The sequence below is a fragment of the Gopherus flavomarginatus genome, chromosome 1 (genome assembly GCF_025201925.1).
Source record: "Gopherus flavomarginatus isolate rGopFla2 chromosome 1, rGopFla2.mat.asm, whole genome shotgun sequence".
Classification (NCBI taxonomy): domain Eukaryota; kingdom Metazoa; phylum Chordata; order Testudines; family Testudinidae; genus Gopherus; species Gopherus flavomarginatus.
Window position 1 is genome coordinate 349,772,904 of NC_066617.1, and position 21,959 is coordinate 349,794,862.

A 21,959-nucleotide genomic window follows, 5' to 3' on the forward strand; every position below is an offset into this window, starting at 1 on the left:
GCCAGTTTCCTGCCTGGCTAACGTTTCGCTGGTTTGGACAAAACTAGCTGTTTTGAAATCTCACCCGAACAGAATGGCCAGGCTAGAGTGATGTGAGGTGTTTGAGCTGTTCGTGCACTGATTCTGGCCTGGCTGCGGATTGATTACAGCTTTCACAAATTGACTTGTAACCTGAACACTTTTTGGTTGACTTGGTGTGTTAACAATATTTTGAGTGAACTTGGTGATGCTGCTGCTTTAGTAATCCATGTTTAATGTATCCTTAAAAGATGTTCTGCTTTAGTTTATTCATATATTTTTGTGTATACAGTTTAATTGTATAACATTTTAATAGTTTTTAATGTAATTGTACAGGGAGAAAGGTGTATTTCATAACGTCTCTCTCTCTCTCTCTCTCTCTCCCCTCCCCTGCACCCTCCTGTGAAAAGGTCTCAGTTTCATTTCTTTTCTCACTGTAAACAAACAAACAAAAAAGTCAGTGAAGACAAAGCCTTTGTAGACAGAGCTTCACTTTTCAAGACAGTGCAAGGAAGGACAGGTTTACACTTAAAACGTTGCAGCTGTGCTGCTGTAATGCTCCAGTGAAGACGCTGCCTACGACGACTGAAGGGCTTCTCCCCTCAGTATACGTACTCCTCGTGTCTATACCAGGGGTTAGGTTGGTTTAACTGCATTGCTCAGGCGTGTGGATTTTTCACACCCTGAGTGATGTAGTTATACTGCCCTAATTCCATACTAGAGCTGGCATAGGAGACAGACCTGCAGAAAACTGTCCACAGACAAAGAATAACAGCAAAGAAAGTTTACTTGTTGAAATGTTAACTTCAGAGCCTACTCAGGACTATATAAATGCTAATGTTACGACATCCTGGCTGTCAAAGAAACAAATCCAAACTCTGTTAGGCCGTGGCTACACTGGCGCTTTACAGCGCTGCAACTTTCTCTCTCAGGGGTGTGAAAAAAACACCCCCGAGCACTGCAAGATACAGCGCTGCAAAGCACCAGCGCTGCAAGCTAAAGCAGCGCGGCTGCCAGCGCTGCAAGCTAAACCCCATGAGGATGTGGAGTACGTGCAGCGCTGGGAGAGCTCTCTTCCAGCGCTGGCGCTGCGACCACACTCACACTTCAAAGCGCTGCCGTGGCAGCGCTCCCACAGCAGCGCTTTGAAGTTTCGAGTGTAGCCATACCCTTAGACTCCTGTTGAGTTTGTGATTTACCCAGCACTTTATAATATTAGCATTTAAATGGTCACAGCCCAGACACATCATCTGCTTCCCTCTCCTCCCTCACTTTGCCAGTACAGAATTCTCTATTCTTCCTTGTGTCATAAGACACTGCACAGATCAGGGAAGGTAGCTAAACCTGTTAAAGAGACAAGGTGATGAGGTAGCATCTTTTATTAGACCAACTTCTGTTGGTGAAAGAGACCTGCTTTCAAGCTATGCAGAGCTCTTCTTCAGGTCTAGGGGTATGGCTACACTTACAGCTGTACAGCGCTGTGAGTTACAGCTGTCTTCGTACAGCTGTGTAGGGAAAGCGCTGTAGTGTGGCCACACTGACAGCTACCAGCGCTGCAGTGTGGCCACATTTGCAGCATTTGCAGCGCTGTTGGGAGTGGTGCATTATGGGCAGCTATCTCACAGAGCACCTCATCCCATTTTGGCGCTGTGGGTTGTGGGAAGGGGATGGAAGGGTGCGGGTCATTCTGCTTCCTGTCCCAACGCCCTGTGATGCATCGCTTCACATCCCAGCAGTCACTGCTTTTCCATCCATGTTTGGCACCATTGTGAGTCTCCCAACGGTTTCTGTGCAGCGCGATTTCTGTGGGAAATGGAGCCCGAGCTGCTGAGGACTTTGCTGATGAGTGTCACAGGCACATCACGTTTGGCAGTTGAGCTATTCCTTCAGCTCCAAAGTGACAGTGAGGAGTGCGACGATGATATCGATTCGCCTGATGCGTATGACACTAAATTGCTTGCGGTATTCACGGAAATGCTCAGCACCGTGGAACGCTGCTTTTGGGCTCAGGAAACAAGCGCTGAATGGTGGGATCACATCGTCATGGAAGTCTGGGATGACAATCAGTGACTGCAGAACTTTCGGATGAGAAAAGCCACTTTCATGGGACTGTGTGCTGAGCTCACCCCCACCCTGCGGCGCAAGGACACGAGATTGAGAGCTGCCCTGGCAGTGGAGAAGCGGGTGGCTATTGCAATCTGGAAGGTGGCAATTTCAGACAGCTACCGATCAGTTGCGAACCAGTTTGGAGTGGGAAAGTCGACCGCTGGAATCGTGTTGATGCAAGTTTGCACAGCCATTAATCGCATCCTGCTAAGAAGAACTGTGACTCTGGGGAAGGTGCAGGACATTGTGGATGGCTTTGCACAAATGGGTTTCCCTAACTGTGTAGGGGCGATAGATGGGACTCATAATCCTATTCTGGCACCACCCCACCTAGCATCCGAGTACATTAATCGGAAGGGGTATTTTTCTATGGTTCTCCAGGCGCTTGTGGATCACCGTGGGCATTTCATTGACATTAACACAGGCTGGCCTGGAAAGGTGCATGATGCATGCATCTTTCGGAATAGTGGCCTGTTCAGGAAGATGCAGGCCGGGACTTTTTTCCCAGACCGGAAGATCACAGTAGGGGACGTCGAAATGCCCATTGTGATCCTTGGAGACCCCGCTTACCCGTTAATGCCTTGGCTCATGAAACCGTATACAGGGAAGCTTGACAGCAGCAAGGACTGGTTCAACTACAGGCTGAGCTGGTGCCAAATGACTGTGGAATGTGCTTTTGGCTGTTTAAAGGGCGCTGGAGATCTCTGTATGGGAAGCTAGACTTGGGGGAAAGCAGCATCCCTGTGGTTATATCCGCGTGCTGTACCCTCCATAATATTTGTGAAGGGAAGGGTGAAAGATTCAGTCAGGCATGGACTGTTCCGAGGTTCAACGCCTGGAGACTGAATTTGCACAGCCAGAGAGCGGGGCTACTAGAGAGGCCCAGCACAGGGCTACAAGGATTAGGGATGCCTTGAGGGAGGAATTTGAGGCTGAAAACCAACAGTAATGTTTGGTGCCTTGCATGGGAGTGAAGTGCAGTGGTTACAATGTTAGTAGGAATCTGTTTTCCCTAAAATGATTTGCAGTGCATGTTTCTTTCCTGGGCTACAGTATCTTTCACTTTCTGCAATAATAAAGACTGTTTTCAAAGCCAAGAATTCATTTATTGAAAAGAAAATAACTCTCTTGACAGACACACAACATTTTGGGAACCTAAAATGGCAGGGAGGTGGGGTGGTGAACTGTACAGTCACAGGTTTGAATATGTCCCGTCTGGAGTGCTGTGCAATGACGGCTGCACTTCAGGATGAAAATACTGCATGGTGATGGGGGTTGAGTGCAGAGGGTAAGGGTCGTAGTTCTCAGGGCTGGTTGGTGAACGTACAGGTGTTGGGGGCAGCTGGTGGTGGTAAGAACCTGGATGCTGGGGAAGGAGGTTTGGAGCTGACATTGGGGCACAAAGGAAAGAGCTTTGGGACGGGGGCGGGACGGCACAGTAGTGCTCTGCCTGCATGGCTACGAGTGACTGGTAGAGTCCGCTTGGCGCGCCAGGATGCTTATCAGCTGTTTTGTGCTTTTCTTCTTAGCCGCTGCGTTTCTCTGGCGGATCCTGCTTTTCCTTTCCCTCCAGTCCTGCAGTTTTTTACTCTCTCTGTCAGACTGATCCATAACTGCTTTCAGCAGGTCTTCTCTGCTTTTTCGCAGCTTCTTCCTGAGGTTTTGTAGCCTCTGAGCAGTGGATGATACGGGCAGTCGAGTAGTCAAGGACACTTTTGGAAAGGCAAAAATGGCAACAGTTAACAGAGGCTGCATTGTTTATAATCTCACCCAGAAAGTTATTCCCACACCGTGAAGGAGTTTACAGTCTTCACCTTAGCATACTTATCCCATATCAAACAGAGTGCACATAACCCACAGGATCCACGAAATGGTGAGTAAGGGGGACTGATTGCTTCAGGGATGTGCAGGGGTTTCTGTGCATTGGGGAAAGCAAACTGCTTCTGGGGGCAGCTACATTGAACAGTCTCCCAACATTTTCCACAGGAGTTAATCCTGGAAGATATCTCACTGCTGCGGGTCACCTGGGAAGAGTGGGAGGGTCTTCTACAGCAATGCGGATTCCGCCCTGGCCCCTATGCAGCTTGCCTGTGTGCAGCAATGATCCCCCCACCCCTTGCGGCACAATGGCGGGGACGCGTTAGCCTAACTGGGACAAAGACCACAGTGGCTCTCCCTATAAACTTGCACAAGTGCATTGCCCACGCTCTGGCTGAAACTTTTGAAGAGATTACCGAGGCCGATTACCGCGACATGATAGACCACATCAATGGGCTATTCCACATCTAGGCATGCATGCATGCAGCCCTAACTCCTCTCCCGAAACATTTCCATCCTGAAAATAAAAGCCGCTTACCGGGAACCCAGATCCAGACTAATACGGCTACCCCTCTGATACTGTTCTAAACTATCAGGCTAGAGCTCACTGCACTGAAATCTGCAATATCAAGGCTGAATCTTACCTAAGGCCTAGTCTACATACACGGTGGTAGGAATTTAAGGCTGTATCTACCCTCTAAAAATAGGTGTGTTTTTTGTGTACAGTCCTAGTAGAGACATGGCACAGGTAGCTTTTAATTCCATTTAGCTACTCAAGGTAAATGTCAGGTAGGGGATACAGGTTGAGTTTCACTAGCTACGTGGAGGTAAAATCTACTCATGCCTTAGACAAGGATTTTATATCATTAGCTAGCTCGATGTAAAGACACACCTGTATTTGCAATGAAGACATAAGAACAGCCATACTGGGTCAGACCAAAAGTCCATGCTAGCCCAGTATCCTGTCTTCCAACAGTGGCCAATGCCAGGTGTCCCAGAGGGAATGAACAGAACAGGTAATCATCAAGTGATGCATCCCGTCACTTATTCCCAGCTTCTGACAAATATAGGCTAGGGACACCATCCCTGTCCATCCTGGCTAAAAGCCATTGATGGGTCTATCCTCCATGAACTTATCTAGTTCTTTTTTGTTGTTATTGTTGAACCCTGTTATAGTCTTGGCCTTCACAACATCTCTGGCAAGGAGTTCCACAGGTTAACATAGCCTAAGGGTGTGACTCTAAACAGATTTAAGTTAAACAGGTGCAACTTAGCGTGTAGACAAGCCTTCAGAGACCATCAACTACAGGTGGAAAGGGAGGCACAATGCACAGTCCAAACTCATATATAATCAATGTGACAGAGGTCAGATTGAAGCTTGGTCTACAGTACAAACTTACATAGGTATAACTAATTCTACACCCTGAGTGATGTAGTTATACTGACCTAAACTCTGGTGTAGACAACACTATGTCAACAGGAGGGCTTCTCTCATCGACATAGCTATTGCTTTTCGGGGAGGTCGAGTACCTACGTCGTCAGCATAAGTACTAAGCGTGGCAGAGTGCTGAAAGTGTAGACAAGCCTTGAGACAGAGATGCTTTCTGCTCCAAAAGAAGAGGGAAGTGCAAGAAGGATATTTCCTCATATTATCAAGAAAACTTGCCATCAGAAAGCGAGGAGGTACAGATTGTTCCCTGACATCATGGCTGAAAGGTGAGAGTCAGACGAGATGGCATCATGCCATGTAGCCACCAGTCACCAGATCAGGAACAGTCAGAAATGGCAGTGCATATGGAAAACAAATTGTAGCTCCCTCGGACATATCCATTAGGGGCCTGTTCCTTTTTTATTTCGGTACCTTGACAACATTTGTATAGTTTCTCATCCCAACGAAGTCTCACTGAATTGAAGTCATGCCAGTTTCCTTATCTGCAATGTGGGAGGAATTTTAGTTCACCCACCTTTGTAAAACCTCTAATGATAGTCTCTGAATAAGTGCAATGAGTTATTGTTTTTCTGTTCCCCTGAATAAGGACATTTACCAGCAATGTTGACATTGAAACTAATTCTTCTCCTTGAGGATGACTGGAAAAAATTCAAACTGTGAAGTATTGGCATTGAAATCCAGTGCTCTGGTTTAACTAAAGATGTGATTTTAAGCTAATTTAGTTAAACTAGTGCAAAAGACTGTGTGGACACTATGATTTTGGTTCTAACCAAGTATAGCTTAACTCATTTAGGAATTGATTTAAACTAAACTGATATAAACCACTTTTAAAACAAAATAAGTAAATAACTAAAACAGTTTAAAAACACAACGTAGTCAAAGCAATGCATGAATTACAGTGTGAACACTTCAATGTTTAAATTTCTGCCAACTCCACTAGCATAGGTTATTGCTATATATCTTACTCCCCCTTGTTCCTCCCCAGAATCCATTCACTCATGCTTAAATTGTCTAGCATCTCTGGCTGTAGACATAACCTTCAGAATAGAAAGCTATGCACATTTGGAATCTGCAGACACAATGAAACAACAACCATTAAGAGAAATGTGAACTCTTTCATTCCAGGGGTTTGCATGCAAATGCTCACACAGTTAACCATTTCACTGTTGATGATCAGGAACACTCACTTCATGTGCTTATCCATTGTTACTGGATATACCTGTCATATGCTGGCAGCCTACTCAATTGAAAGGACCTTGTAAGCCACTAAGTCCAGGTCTACACTACAGCACTATATTGGTACAACTACGTCTTTCAGGGGTGTGAAAAATCCATGCCCTTGAGTGAGCCCTAACCTTCTGTGTAGAGAGTGGGTATGTCTACATCTACAATTTTGCAGCGCTGGTTGTTACAGCTGTGTTAGTACAGCTGTATAGGGCCAGCGCTGCAGAGTGGCCACACTTACAGCAACCAGCGCTGCAAGTGGTGTTAGATGTGGCCACACTGCAGCGCTGTTGGGAGTGGTGCATTGTGGGCGGCTATCCCACAGAGCACCTCATCCCATATCGGCGCTGTGGCTTGTGGGAAGGGGAAGGAAGTGTGATTGTCTTTCCGCTTCCTGTTCCTGTTCCAACGCCCCGTGTTGCTTTGGCAGACATTCGGAGCAGTGTGGCAGCATTGTGATTGTACAGCGATTTTTCTGCGATTTTTTTTAATGAATGGATCCTGAGCAGCTGACGAACTTATTGATGAATGTTGCCAGCACTGTGTGCTGAGCTCGCCCCTACCCTGCAGCGCAGGGACACCGCGTGGCTGCCTCCGTGCTGGGGGGGGGGGGGGTGGGAAACACCGGAGCACACCGCGGGGAAGGAGACCTGCTTGGAGAGGAGGTCGGGGAACACTGGAGCACACCGCGGGGAAGGAGACCTGCTTGGAGGGGGGGTCGGGGAACACCGGAGCAAACCGCGGGGAAGGAGACCTGCTTGGAGGGGAGGTCGGGGAACACCGGAGCACACCGCGGGGAAGGAGACCTGCTTGCGGGGGGGGGGGTCGGGGGAACACCGGAGCACACCGCGGGGAAGGAGACCTGCTTGGAGGGGGAGTCGGGGAACACCGGAGCACACCACGGGGAAGGAGACCTGCTTGGAGGGGAGGTCGGGGAACACCAGAGCAAACCGCGGGGAAGGAGACCTGCTTGGAGGGGGGGTCGGGGAACACCGGAGCAAACCGCGGGGAAGGAGACCTGCTTGGAGGGGAGGTCGGGGAACACCGGAGCAAACCGCGGGGAAGGAGACCTGCTTGGAGGGGAGGTCGGGGAACACCGGAGCAAACCGCGGGGAAGGAGACCTGCTTGGAGGGGAGGTCGGGGAACACCGGAGCACACCGCGGGGAAGGAGACCTGCTTGGAGGGGAGGTCGGGGAACACCGAGCAAACCGCGGGGAAGGAGACCTGCTTGGAGGGGAGGTCGGGGAACACCGGAGCACACCGCGGGGAAGGAGACCTGCTTGGAGGGGAGGTCGGGGAACACCGGAGCACACCGCGGGGAAGGAGACCTGCTTGGAGGGGGGGGTCGGGGAACACCGGAGCAAACCGCGGGGAAGGAGACCTGCTTGGAGGGGAGGTCGGGGAACACTGGAGCACACCGCGGGGAAGGAGACCTGCTTGGAGAGGAGGTCGGGGAACACTGGAGCACACCGCGGGGAAGGAGACCTGCTTGGAGGGGGGGTCGGGGAACACCGGAGCAAACCGCGGGGAAGGAGACCTGCTTGGAGGGGAGGTCGGGGAACACCGGAGCACACCGCGGGGAAGGAGACCTGCTTGCGGGGGGGGAGTCGGGGAACACCGGAGCACACCACGGGGAAGGAGACCTGCTTGGAGGGGAGGTCGGGGAACACCAGAGCAAAACCGCGGGGAAGGAGACCTGCTTGGAGGGGGGTCGGGGAACACCGGAGCAAACCGCGGGGAAGGAGACCTGCTTGGAGGGGAGGTCGGGGAACACCGGAGCAAACCGCGGGGAAGGAGACCTGCTTGGAGGGGAGGTCGGGGAACACCGGAGCACACCGCGGGGAAGGAGACCTGCTTGGAGGGGGGGTCGGGGAACACCGGAGCAAACCGCGGGGAAGGAGACCTGCTTGGAGGGGAGGTCGGGGAACACCGGAGCAAACCGCGGGGAAGGAGACCTGCTTGGAGGGGAGGTCGGGGAACACCGGAGCACACCGCGGGGAAGGAGACCTGCTTGGAGGGGGGGGTCGGGGAACACCAGAGCAAACCGCGGGGAAGGAGACTACACTACAGCTGAGCATTTAAAGGAGGGGTCAGGTGAGCACAAGGCAGTGGAGTTTTCTTGATTACCGGAGAGGCTTCCTCAGGTATGCTGGGATACCTGCTTATTCCACGGAGGTCAAGAAAAATGCTGGTGAGTGTCTACACCTGATGACCAGCGCTGGTGATCCAGCGCTGGATCCTCTACACCCGAGGTTCGACCGGGTGTACGGCCAGCGCTGCAAACAGGGAGTTGCAGCGCTGGTAATGCCCTGCAGGTGTGTACACCTCCTAAGTTGCAGCACTGTAACCCCCTCACCAGCGCTGCAACTTTGTGGTGTAGCCAAGGCCAGTGCCATGTCGACCGGAGAGCTTCTCCCGTCAACACAGCTACCGCTTCTCTCTCGTCAGCGAAGCAGCATCTTCACTAAAGCCCTTTCCTGTCGCGCTGTATGTGAAGAGAAGCCCTAAGGCTGCAAATCTGAGTATTCCAACAGGCTGTTTAGCTAGGACATGTCCGTTGGAAAATTCGAACATGGATGCTTGCTACTGTCTGTAAAAATTATATGTGTTTTGTCTACTTAGAATGTAAGTGCTGCAGAACAGGGACAGTCTGCTACTGTGTGCTGTACAGTTCCAGCACAACGGGACCCTCTTGTCAGCTGGTCCCTAGCCTGATTAATAATTATGAGGAAATGGTGGGAGCACTAGTGGAGACAAACACTAGTGGCTGCCATGTAATCATGGTGCTCTCTGAGCAGAAGAGAAAGGCGGGTGGGAAAAGGGGACGCTATGTTTTACATTTGAACAAACTATATTAAAATATGAGGGAGAACCACAAGTTCAAAACACGTCAGGATTTCTCTGAATGTGCAAGTCACACAGGATGGTTTGTGATGAGCTGGAGGGGTTCTGTGGTTTGGTTTTGCACTTCCTTCTTTGTAAGTCTGGAGTTTGCAAAACTAGACAGATTATTTGAGTTGCCAAAAGCCAGTAAAGGGATAGCTCAGTGGTTTGAGCTTTGGTCTCTTAAACCCCAGATTATGAGCTCAATTCTTGAGGGGACAATTTAGAGATCTGGGGCAAAAATATGTCTGGGGATTGGTCCTGCTTTGAGCAGGGGATTGGACTAGATGGTCTCCTGAGTTCCCTTCCAACCCTGATAATTTTTTTTTTAAAGGGGGTTGGGAGTTTCCTCCATCTCTGCAACAGACAAATCAAGGTGGTTTGAGTTTGATTCTGTAAAAACTGGTCATTGGAGAGTTGCCAAATCAGATCTAGGAACCAATTTGTTCTGGCATCTATTTCATATGCACTGCCCCTTACTCCCACCCCCAAATTCAGTGGGAGGTGGAAGAGGGAAGAACTGGCAACATTGGTTTTGTCCCATCTCTTGAAATATTTGACTAAAGATTGTTGTTGTACTTCAGTGAGGACTTAGTCAAAAATGAAAAGTTTTGGATGGCCAGCATTGGGGGAGGGGGGGGGAGGATTTTTTTTTAAAGAGAAGAAAATACACCCATTCCTGCCCAGCGCCAGCCGCAGCTTGTTCAGTGGGGGGCGGATCTGCTACAGCCAGATCTCTGCCTCTGGCTCCGTGTTGTCTGAAGCCCCGAGGAAGCTCATGCATGATGCTGGGGGACGGTGCGCGGCTAGCCGGGGATAACACACCTGACACCCCACGAGGGAGCTGGGTTTGCTGCTGTATCCGCCTTGCTGCACCCAGCAGGCCAGCTGCAGGGCAGGGCAGGAGGCCACGTTCCCCTTTCCCACGTGATCCCTCCGGGGCGGGTCTGGCCCTGGGTCCCCGGCGGCCCCAACCCGGTAGCGCGTAGAGCTGGGGGAGGGAGGCCGCTGCTGCTGGCGTTGCTGGACTGTCTGCGCTCCGCTCGGTCCAGCTCGGCTCCCCCAGCAGCGGGGCCGTGTGGAGCCGCCGCCCGCAGACATGGGGCGCTTAGCATGGTGCCTTTTCCCCGTCCTCCTGCTCTGCCAGCTCCGGGGGTCGCTGGCCGACACCCCGGCCAACTGCAGCTTTGCGGACCTGGAGGGCACCTGGGTCTTCCAGGTGGGGAAGGGGGGCCAGAACCGCCACATTAACTGCTCCGAGATGGGTAAGTGCTGGGGGGCATTTATTCCACCCCTCTTCATTTTCTTTCTCCACCTGGTTTTCTCTTTCTTTTTGCCCTTTTTCCTCTGGCCAGCGCGATAATCAGCTTGTGACAATCTCAGACAAACACGCTTTAGTTAAAATCCTTTTTTAAAACGAACGAAAAAGCCCCCTTGGTCCTTTAAGAGTGTTGGCAAAACACGTTCTGTCCCAGGGCCCTGGCTTTTTTAAAACCATGCGGCATGTCTGATCTACTCCTGTTTGAACAGATCCTTTCACCCCCCCACCCAAGCTGCCCCCCTAGTTCATTTAGTGGGAAACTAAAACCACACGGGATATTTTCATAAAAGGGATTGTCTGGGTTACGTGGCCCTTTGACCCCCTAAGAACTCCGTGGAAACTTGTGTATTTGTTTCTTCTCTTTAAATTACTTGTTTCTGGTTAATTTTCAGCTGGCCTGTTCTTAGGAAATTCCCATTCTGATGTATCAATTCAGATATCAAAAGAGGAAGTAGAATGAGAAATTGGGTGTTAGCTCCTGCAATTCTGTAGGGAACTGAATGTGAGCTGTAAAAACTGTTTCAGAACTTTTCTCTTTCAAATTTAGCCATTTTGATTCTGTTACTAAGCAGCAATATGTTATGACAAGTTCAGGAGGTTAGGATGGGAATAGAGGCTAACAATGGAATTTCCCTCCCGTCTTACCACGTGATACTAAAGGGCACGTTGGTTACAAGTAAACCAAGCCTACAAATGTGAATAATTTGTGGTTTTTAAGACTTGTAAGTTTAAATAGGAAAGTTAATCTGATTTCATTTAACTTGTCTCTTTTACCTTGATTATGTCAGGAACAAGACTTTGCTACTTTTGTGTTTAAAAAGTGGTTGCAGTTAGTCTTGGATATCTTTTCTAACAGGGGTAGGGGCCTGGATATTTAAAGTCTCTAACCCCCAGATTTAGGCACCTAATTACCATTTTTAGAAGCCACTGTGATCTATAAAACTTCAGCTTGACTGCAGCTTAACCCTGTAGTTGCTTACATTTGCTTGGCACCTACATTTTTGCAGTAGAGTGTGTCTGACTCTGCCTCTGGGCATACACCGGGCTGTGTCACTCTAGGGGTATTCTGCACTTTGAGCTGAGTGTGTGATTGATGCCCAGCTCGAGGAAGGACACACACTAGCTCTCCTCAAACTCCTGGACTAAAAATGGTTGCTGTAGTGCAAGTAGTGGGAGGGGCTAACCACCCCAGTTAGGACCTATCATAGGTTCTGCTAGCCCTGCCCACCTCTTGTGCTGCCACAGTTCTGCTTTATTGTTAGCATGGGTATATTTCCTCAATCAAGGAATCACACCCAATCTCAAAGTGTAAATATGCCAGGACTCCTAAGCCCCAGAGTGATCCACAGAGCAGAGAGCTGCCTTAGAATCATAGAACTATAGAGTTAGAAGGGTTAGGGACCACAAGGGTCATCTAGGATAACCCCTGCCAAGATACAGGATTGCTATCAGATGGCTATCCAGCTTCCTTTTGAAAATCTCCAGTGAAGAAGCTTCCGCAACCTCCCTAGGCAGTCTGTTCCATTGTCCTACTGGTTATACAGTTAGGAAGTTTTTGCTGAGATTTAATCTAAATCTGCTATGCTGTATTGCCTCTTGTCCTGCCCTGCCACCTGCCAGGTAGCCGATCTCTGTTCAAATCCCTTCTCACCTGGCAGAGGAGGGACTTGTAATGAGGGTTTTCCGCATCCCAGGGCACATCCCAGGCGAGTACTTTAACCACTGGCCTAAATGGTTTTGTGTGGGGTTCAGCTTCTGAGTGCACCTACTGAATTGGTCCTATACCCACAAGTTAGGCAGAGGAATAACTCTCTTCCCCTGGTTTCAGACCAGAGAGAGGCACCGCCTACAGCTGGGGCTTAGGTGCCTCTCTCTGAACGGGTGGATCTAAGGGTATGTCTACAATACGGGATTATTCCAATTTTACATAAACCGTTTTTGTAAAACAGATTGTATAAAGTCGATTGCACGCGGCTACACTAAGCACATTAATTCCGCGGTGTGCGTCCATGTACCGAGGCTAGCATCGATTTCCAGAGCGTTGCACTGTGGGTAGCTATCCTGTAGCTATCCCATAGTTCCTGCAGTCTCCCCCTCCCATTGGAATTCTGTGTTGAGATCCCAATGCAAAAACAGTGTCACTGGTGATTCTGAGTAAATGTCGTCACTCAATCCTTCCTCCGTGAAAGCAATGGCAGACAATCATTTTGCGCCCTTTTTCCCTGGATTGCCCTGGCAGACGCCATAGCATGGCAACCATGGAGCCTTTTGTCACTGTCACTGTATGTGTACTGGATGCTGCTGACAGACGCGATACTGCAGTGCTACACAGCAACATTTATTTGCCTTTGCAAGATAGCAGAGATGGTTACCATCCGTATTGCACTGTCTGCCATGCCATTGTAAATTGGCGATGAGATGATGGTTATCAGTCATTCTGTACCATCTGCTGCTGTCATGGGTGCTCCTGGCTGGCCTCGCTGAGGTCGGCCGAGGGCTTAAAGACAAAAATGGAAATGATTCCCCGGGTCATTCCCTTCTTTATGTTTTGTCTAAAAATAGAGTCAGTCCTGCCTAGAATATGGGGCAAGTGTACTAGAGAACCAGAGAGCACAGCTGCTCCGTGTCAGAGCCCTAGAGATCCCGCAGAAATGATGAGCTGCATGCCATTCTAGGGGGTGCCCCTGCAACAACCCCACCCGTTGCTTCCCTCCTCTCCCAGCTCTCCTGGGCTACCGTGGCAGTGTCCCCCCATTTGTGTGATGAAGTAATAAAGAATGCAGGAATAAGAAACACTGACTTTTTAGTGAGATAAAATGAGGGAGAGGAAGCCTCCAACTGCTGTGATAGTCCAGGCAGGACACTAAAGGGTGGCAGGGGAGAGGAACCCAGCCTCTCGCTGCTATGATAGTCCAGGCAGTACAGAATCTTTTCTTTAGACAGGAAGGGAGGGGTGCTGATGGAGCTCAGCCTCCAGTTGCTATAATGAAGACGGTTACCAGCCGTTCTGTACCATCTGCTGGGAATGACCAGGAGTCATTCCCATTTTTACCCAGGCATCCCCGGTGACCTCACCTGAGGCCAGCCAGGAGCACTCACGGGCTGCTGATGATGATGGATAGCAGTCATATTGTACCGTCTGCCACCAGGAAGGGGATGCTGGTGTTCAGCGCTGCAGCACCTCGTCTACCAGCAGCATGCAGTAGACAAAGGCTGACATTGAAAAAAGGCGAGAAACTTTTTTTTCGCTTTTCTTTCAGGGGAGGGGTAAATTGACAACATACACCCTGAAACACCCGGAAAAATGTTTTTGACCCTTCAGGCATTGGGAGCTCAGCCAAGAATGCAAATGCTTTTCGGAGACTGCAGGGACTGTGGGATAGCTGGAGTCCTCAGTCCCCCCTCCCTCCCTCCACGAACATCCATTTGATTCTTTGGCTTTCCGTTATGCTTGTCACAAGCACTGTGCTGTGGCCTCTGTCTATCATAGCCTGGAGATTTTTTCACATGCTTTGTCATTTCATCTTCTGGAACGGAGCTCTGATAGAACAGATTTGTCTCCCCATACAGCGATCAGGTCCAGTATCTCCCGTATGGTCCATACTGGAGCTCTTTTTGGATTTGGGACTGCATCGCCATCCGTGCTGATCAGAGCTCCACGCTGGGCAAACAGGAAATGAAATTCAAAAGTTCGCGGGGCTTTTCCTGTCTACCTGGCTAGTGCATCTGAGTTCAGATTGCTTTCTAGAGCTGTCACAATGGTGCACTGTGGGATACCGCCCAGAGGCCAATACCGTCAATTTGCGGCCACACTAACCTTAATCTGACATGGCAATACCGATTACAGCGCTACTCCTCTTGTCGGGGAGGAGTACAGAAATCGGTTTAAAGAGCCCTTTATATCGATATTAAGGGCCTCGTTGTGTGGATAGGTGCAGGGTTATATCGATTTAACGCTGCTAAATTCGGTTTAAACACGTAGACCAGGCCTTAGACGCACTCCTGTCATCGACATCTCCCATTGGCTAGTTTAGGCATCTCCCTATCCAGCTTGCTACAGTTTGTGGATCACATTCTAAGGCACCTGTCTCTCATCATGCATTGTTTGGGGAGCCTGGGTGCCTGACTCAGACTGTGACTTTTAGACATCTAAAAGTCAGTCACAGCAGTTGATCCAGGCTAGAGACTTTTTCTTTTAAAACAATTACAGTGGTTTGGAACATGGCTATGTGCAAATTTGATTGCCGCCCTGTATTTAAAAATGGTTTCAAAAATATTTTAAATGTCTTTTGTGAATGTGAATTTAATCAAGTGCCATTGGTGAAACAGTCTAACAGCTGCCTTCTCCCCTAGCCCGGTATGGGGTATGCACATAAGTCGTCTAAAATTGGGCCTCTGTCTCATATTGCCCCTTGGTAGTTTTATTTGTCCCTGCCCTAAATTCCATTCTCCTTCCACTCACTCCACCATCCATTCTTTGCATTTCACTCATCTGCCTCAATCTTGATGGCAGACTTCTGGGTCTCTTCCCTCCCCATTCCCTGGGTGTGTATGGGTGGTATAATATAGCTCAATTGTGCCACTTGGCACTTCATAGCCTGAAGGAGTTTACCATCTACAGGGAAGGGAGGTGGGAGAGAACTGCCCTGAGGAGAGGTCATTTTCTCTTTCATATGTTTCTGGGTTGGCCATCTTTTATTTTCAATCTAACTGGTGCTCTGCTGCTTCTCTTGCCCAGAGTTGAGCTTTTAGTTGTGGGAAGCAAGCTTGGAGGAGGGATTCTGAGGCAAGTAAGGGTGCCCCTGTTGGAACTGCCATGCAACGTCTGTTCTAGGCTGCATGGCACTAAATGGCAATGCACTGATAATACCTAGCTACAGATGTGTGTTAAGAAGCCACTGCCAGCTTTGCTGTGATTGGGCCAATCATTTCACTGCTATTAATATCCAGAGATAAGGAAGCTTGTGTAATAGATTCCACTGCAGTAAAATAAACCTATTCCTGCAACAGGTGCTCAGTACTTCTCATGTGCCAAACCCAGATATATAAAAACCATAAGGCTCTGAAAAAAGTCTAGTACACCAACAGGAAAAATATATCAACCAAAAAACTGATCCCAATAAAATTTATCTGCCTAGTACTTTCTGCATGTCACATGAGACATATTTTACACAGCAGCCCTAAGGCCAGTATTTTATTTTCAAGTCTGGTAATGTAAGTTCGTAAGTGGCATAGTAAATTTCCGTCCATGTAAAAACTTTCTCATCTCTGCAGGACCTGTGGAAAAAAAAGTAGTTGTGACTCTTCAGAAGGTGGCTGTAGCTCAAGATGATCTGGGCAATTTTGGCTTCTTCACCATAATTTACAATCAAGGCTTTGAAGTTGTAATAAATGATTACAAATGGTTTGCATTTTTTAAGGTAAGTTTTAATTTTTGTTACATTTGTCTTCTCCCTTCCCTCCCCGCCCCCGCCCCAAATCTATCTGTATTCTGGTTTCTCTTCATAGCAATGTTGCCTAGTGGTTAGAATATGGCACTGGGACTCAAGAGACCTGAGTTCCATTCTTGACTCTGCCACTGGACTGCTGGTTGACCTTGAACAACTTTCTTCACCTAACTGTGCATCCTATCCTTGCTCTTTGAAAGGGGAGTAATGGTACTGACTGCCTTTGAGATCTAGTGATGAAAAACACAATATAAGGACTCCTAAGTATCTTTATATTTAAAAAAACTCCTCAAACTATTCACCAGTGAAGGGTCTGGATTGCTGAACCAGACATTCTTGCTTGAGCCAGCGATATTATGGACACTCTTCTGATGAAAAGGAATGACAGTTTCATAGGGAAAATACTTTCCTGAGGGACTGATAGGATCTTGTCCAGAATGACAAATTTGGGTGTGGTTACTTTCCTAACTGAATGGGGAAACCAACATCAACTGGGCTGATGTCTTACTGATCAGCCTAGCACTCCAGAGCCTGAAATGAAGTGTTAGGGCCAGCTTGGAAGACAGCCTCATGCTGCTTCATTATGCACGTCTAACAGTGAGGGAAGTAAAGCTCTCTGATGAGCTAATCTGGATTCTCCATCACTTGACCTCTTTAAAATCAAGACTGGATATCTTTTTTTTTAAAAAGCTATGCTATAGCGTAACCAGAATTTATGGTCTTGAGGTAGGTATTACTGGGTGAGGTTCTCTGGCCTGTATATGCAGGTTGTCAGATTAGACTATCATAATGGTCCCATCTAGCCTTGAAATCTATGATATTTTAAAGATTATAAAGTACGAAAGAATGAGATCTAGTTATGGTTGCTTTGCATTGCAGTACATCTGGGACAGTGCAAAGGTAAATCCCTAAATGAATTTTCATTACTTCAGGGCACTACGTATCACAACATGAATTATGAATTATTGCCGTTACTAGGGTAATGGAGCTCAGTGTACTGGCTTGTTTTCTTTCACGCACCTAGGACGGAACTATTAATTCCACCTGCCAGAACTGAACATAATAGTGTTACTTTGCTTGACAGACACACTTAGGGGAAATACTAGACCGACACAGACTGTGGGATCCTTAGGCTGATGTCTTTCATGTTAAATGTGAAGGGTTGCTTCGAGAGCCAATAAAGTGAGCAGTTTAGACAAATGTCAGTTATCAAGTTACATCCTGATAAACTGTAGAAACAGCAAGTGGCTTCTGAAAGGAATATAAACAAGTTGCGTTTCAACAGTTAGGCTCCCCTGGTGCAAGAGTTGCCGGGTAACAGTGCTACTCCAGTAGCATTCACAAGAGATTAAACTTGGCTCTTGTGAAATTGAAGTTCATTTGGAGAGCACTAACTGAGTCAAAGGACCGTGGAAGACAGACTGATTAAAAACACCGATCTGACCTATTCTTTTATGTTTGTGAAAGCTGGTTTAGTGCTTGAAATGTGGTGGTATCTGCTACCTAATGAGTATTCTGACTATGCCTCAAATGATTGCATGAACAAGGAAGAATGAAGCTGTTTGAGATTCAGAGGAAAAAATCTGAGACTCCCTACTGCGTGGCAATTTGATTCATTCCTAGTTTTGCAGAGGTTTTTAGTAGTTGGAGACATAAGATGCTTATTGAATAGGTAGGCTATTAGACCACTGTTGATTACTAATGTTTCAGACTCCTTCAGCAAGACATACCTGGGTTAAAGTCTTCCTTCTTACAAACATTAGGTTGGACTATTTGAGTTGATCATTAAGCAGATTATAACTAACTTGCATTTCAGAATAAGTCCCATTCTCATTTGGATTCTGTAAAGGCAATTATTGAGACAGTTTATAAAAGAAAGGCAAAGATTGTTTTGGAAATCATGAGTAAATAGTACAGATGCTTAGCCTATGTTTGCACTAGCACCTTTGTCGATAAAACTCAGAGGTATGAAGAAACACACCCCAATCGACATAAGTTACACCAACAGAAGTGCCGGTGTGACAGGGCCATGTCTACAGGAGAACTCTCTCCTGCCGACATAGCTATCATCTCTCTTTGGGGGTAGTTTAATTAACAGCTTAGAGCAGCTATATGGAGACCTTAGGGCTTGGTTACACTTGCAAGTTAGAGCGTATTAAAGCAGCCCCGGGTGCCCTAACTCCCGACCCGTCCATACTGGCAAGGCACTTAGAGCACCTGGACTCTGCTGCTGGAGCGCTCCTGGTAATCCGCTCCACCAGAAGCATAACGCTTATTGTTCCTTGGCTGAAACGCCCCAGCGTCAGTGTGAACAAGGTAGTGCATTACTGCGCTTTGATCGGCCTCCGGAAATGTCCCATAATCCCCTTAAGTCAAGTGGCCACTCTTGTCATTGTTTTGGAATCGCCTGTAGGAATGTGGATATCCCCTTTCAAAGCTCTGTGTCTGACAACTGGCATGCTTATCTGCACTGGGACAAAGCAGCCATAAGTGTGGAACGTTGATTGCTGTGAGTGTGTGAGAGAGCGGTGGCGGGGAAGGGGTCTGAACTTACAAGACAGCATGCTGACACACTCTCAGCACCCCAAAAACCCACTCTCTCTACCCCCACATACACACAACACACTACCTGTACACTCCACCCCACCCCCTGCATTTGAAAAGCATGTTGCAGCCTCTTGAATGCTGGGATAGCTACCACAATGCACTGCTCTTTGTGGCGTTGTAAGAGCTGCTAACGTGGCCACACCAGTGCACTTCCAGCTGAGAGTGTAAACACTCGGCAGCGTTTTCCCTGCTGCTGTCTCCGAAAGCTGATTTAACTCCCATTGCTCTACATCTTCAAGTGTAGCCATGCCCTTACAGCAGTGCAGCTGCAGCACTACAGCTGTGCCACTGAAGATCTCTAGTGTAGACGCAGCCTTAGTGTTCACAACTCCTGATGCAGCTTTTTCTCAGGGCTAGACAGGAGTTTGCAGTTTCTATTTCATGGCTGCAAGTTGGAAAGTTAAGATGCTGAGGGACATGGGGGAAAGCATGTCTCTCCTGTAAATTTGCAGATCAGTGAATCCTAGCTTTAGTCATATCTAAAGCTATCTGGGTCATTCTCATCTGATGTAAATTGGCAGAGCTCCCTTGAAATCAGTGGATGTACATTAGTTAGCAACAGCTGATGATCTGGTCCACTTATCTTCTGCTGTAAAATCTTTAGGGAAAGAACTACCTGACTCTTAACTTCACGGTGCCAGGCACACTACTTACTTACCTGTTCTAAAATGTTCAGCACGTTCCAGATTGAAATGCAAAATATTATTTTAACATTGATTCTTAGAAGAGTTTAGATATAACTGAAAATAAAAGGTGACCCGGAGAGCAAAAAACAGGGTTTGTACCATTTTTAGATTTAAAAGTTGAGACTGTTTGTTTGTTTTGTGCTACCCTGGAAATGCCAGGAGTGTCAAGTCTTGTCTTCTTTGTCTCTGTGGAGGATCCAGAGATGTGGATCCAGCTCTTAATTGAACAGGGACTGAGTGCTGAGTGTTTAGCAAGAGCTTTCATTGTCTTCAATAACTGCATTAGCTCAATGTTAACACAACCCACCAGTTTGTATTACTGTCCCCCACCCTGGGGTGCTGGAACAATTGGAACAACTTATATAGTGGGGGTACTGAGAGCTATTGAACCAAACTGTAAGCGCTGTATATGATGGAAACCACTTCAAGCCAGAGGGGTGCAGAAGTACCCCCAGCACCCCTAGTTCCAGCACCTATCCAGAGAGGATGAAAGAAAATAGATCACTTCCTATGTTGGCTTGCTTTAGTTGCTTGGTGTCAGAATGCTTGTCCAGAAGACAATTCCTGTGTTCCCCCTAGTGTACACAGAGCAAACTGCTACTAACTGCAGTTTGTACTGAGGTAAGTCATTTAACCTTTAGCTCTTGCTCTTTTCTGTAAACTGGGCATAATATTTATTTAACTCGGTAGTAGTAGGGGTGTTGTGAGCTTCTGTAGAATGGTTATGACAGGGTATTATGCCTTAAGAATACATATATGAGAAGTCTGACCTTAATACATGTCTGCTATTGATTGATTGATAGATAGATAATATAATTTTCCTTTGTTCTTTCAACCTACTTACCAGTCACCCACTGTAAAATTTTCTTAGGATCTCACTGATTTTACAAGTCACTTGTTCTTACGCCTGGGCACTGTGGGGAAATGAGTTGTCACGCCAAAGGAATGGACTGGGTGAGCTTATCCATATATTTTTGTAGCTTTCAGTAGCTTGTGTAACTACTACCTAGCAAAGGAGGGCTTGTTTGTGTTTAGCTTTTTGTGTGAGCCCAACTTCAGAATCTTGCTCTTCCCGTCCCCCTCGCCCCCCAACCTCCTTAGCCTTGGATCCATTAAAAATGCAGAGTCCTACTGCATTTTGGCAGAGCTTCCATTTGTCACAAGTCATAGTTTTTATGCTGAATGTTTATTGCAGCGTATGAAAAGGGGAAGATCTTGTAGCAGTGGTCTCTTAAAACATGCAGTGCATTTGCAGTGTGCTACATAAATAGCAACCTACTGATGTCCCAAAGAAGGAGGAACATTTAACTTGAGTCAGGTATACACTTCAGACCTAAGTGGACTTAACTAATGTTGCTCGGCGGTGTGAAAAATCCGCACCTCATGAGCAACATAGTTATACCGACCTAACCTCATCTGTAGACAGCACTACGTCAACAGGACAGCTTCTCCCATTGACATATCTAACACCTCTCGGGGAAGTGGATTTACTATGCCAATGGGAGAAGCACTCCTGTCAGTGTAGTAGCATCTTCACTATAGCACTGAATGTGAAGACAAGCCCTTGGGCTTTCACACCAGCACACAACAGGAGTTAATCCTGGCCTGCACCACTGCAAAGATAAGGCAGGTAGCTATGCTGTCCCTTCTAAATAGGATTAAGCCTCTTAAAACTGAACTTCTAATGAATTTTGTAGGTCCCCGCTATTAAGATGGTCATGTAACTTTTTAAGAATGTATCTTGTTTTTTCTACCGGTCCTGAAATTTAGGCCCACATAGAATTGCTGTATGCTACATGTTGAAATCCAGCGTGCACTATATCAAACCTACCACAGATCCCATTGGAACTGGCTTCAGTAATACAGGGTCTCTTCTAAAGTTTATCTGTTGTCCTGTGTAATAAACAGTTTCAAACTTTGCAATATTAAAACAGTAGGGTGAGATCTGGGGGATAAAATAAGTGTTATTCTCCCAAGCTATCAGCTCTCTCATGATGCCAAAATAGGTGCCACTCACAGATCTTAATATGATTGCACATCTCCTTTCTCTGCTGCTTTGATCAGCAGTAAAATAGTTACATCAGAGTTCAGGTTGAAGTCACGATATTAGTCAACACCCCATAGATATGAATGTGAGCAGTTTCCATTTCTTAGAGCTGTTTGTCAATTTGTAGATTCAGACAGACCTCAGTATCAAGGACACTTGACTTACATTTAAAAAGTTGATGTGTGCAACCATAAAGAACAGGCTCTTAAAAGTGAGTTACAAAAGGGAAAAAATGAGTTTGTGACGTTTCTTACTAAGATCTGAACAATTTTTACAAAGTGAATTTTCAGTGCTTGTTTCTCACATTAGAAATTCATATCTTTAGAGCCTAGCACGTGATGACTGGAGATT

The 21,959-nt window shown here is 47.3% G+C and overlaps 1 protein-coding gene and 1 long non-coding RNA gene across 2 annotated transcripts in view; one reads left to right on the top strand and one right to left on the bottom strand.

Annotated features, from left to right (window-relative positions):
• Window positions 1–7,072: 7,072 nt before the first annotated feature.
• Window positions 7,073–8,944, bottom strand: LOC127046049 (uncharacterized). Its single transcript, XR_007772920.1, has 4 exons — window positions 8,678–8,944; window positions 8,051–8,154; window positions 7,842–7,945; window positions 7,073–7,266 (listed from the first exon to the last, which is right to left on the bottom strand). It is a non-coding gene; the product is annotated as an uncharacterized LOC127046049 (long non-coding RNA).
• A 1,532-nt stretch (window positions 8,945–10,476) lies between these two features.
• Window positions 10,477–21,959, top strand: part of CTSC (cathepsin C) — a 36,070-nt gene continuing 24,587 nt past the window's right edge. The window contains exons 1-2 of the mRNA XM_050941859.1: window positions 10,477–10,765; window positions 16,096–16,241. Of these exons, the coding sequence (XP_050797816.1) occupies window positions 10,600–10,765; window positions 16,096–16,241 (312 nt within the window). The 5' untranslated portion in view covers window positions 10,477–10,599. The remainder of the gene's footprint in view (window positions 10,766–16,095; window positions 16,242–21,959) is intronic.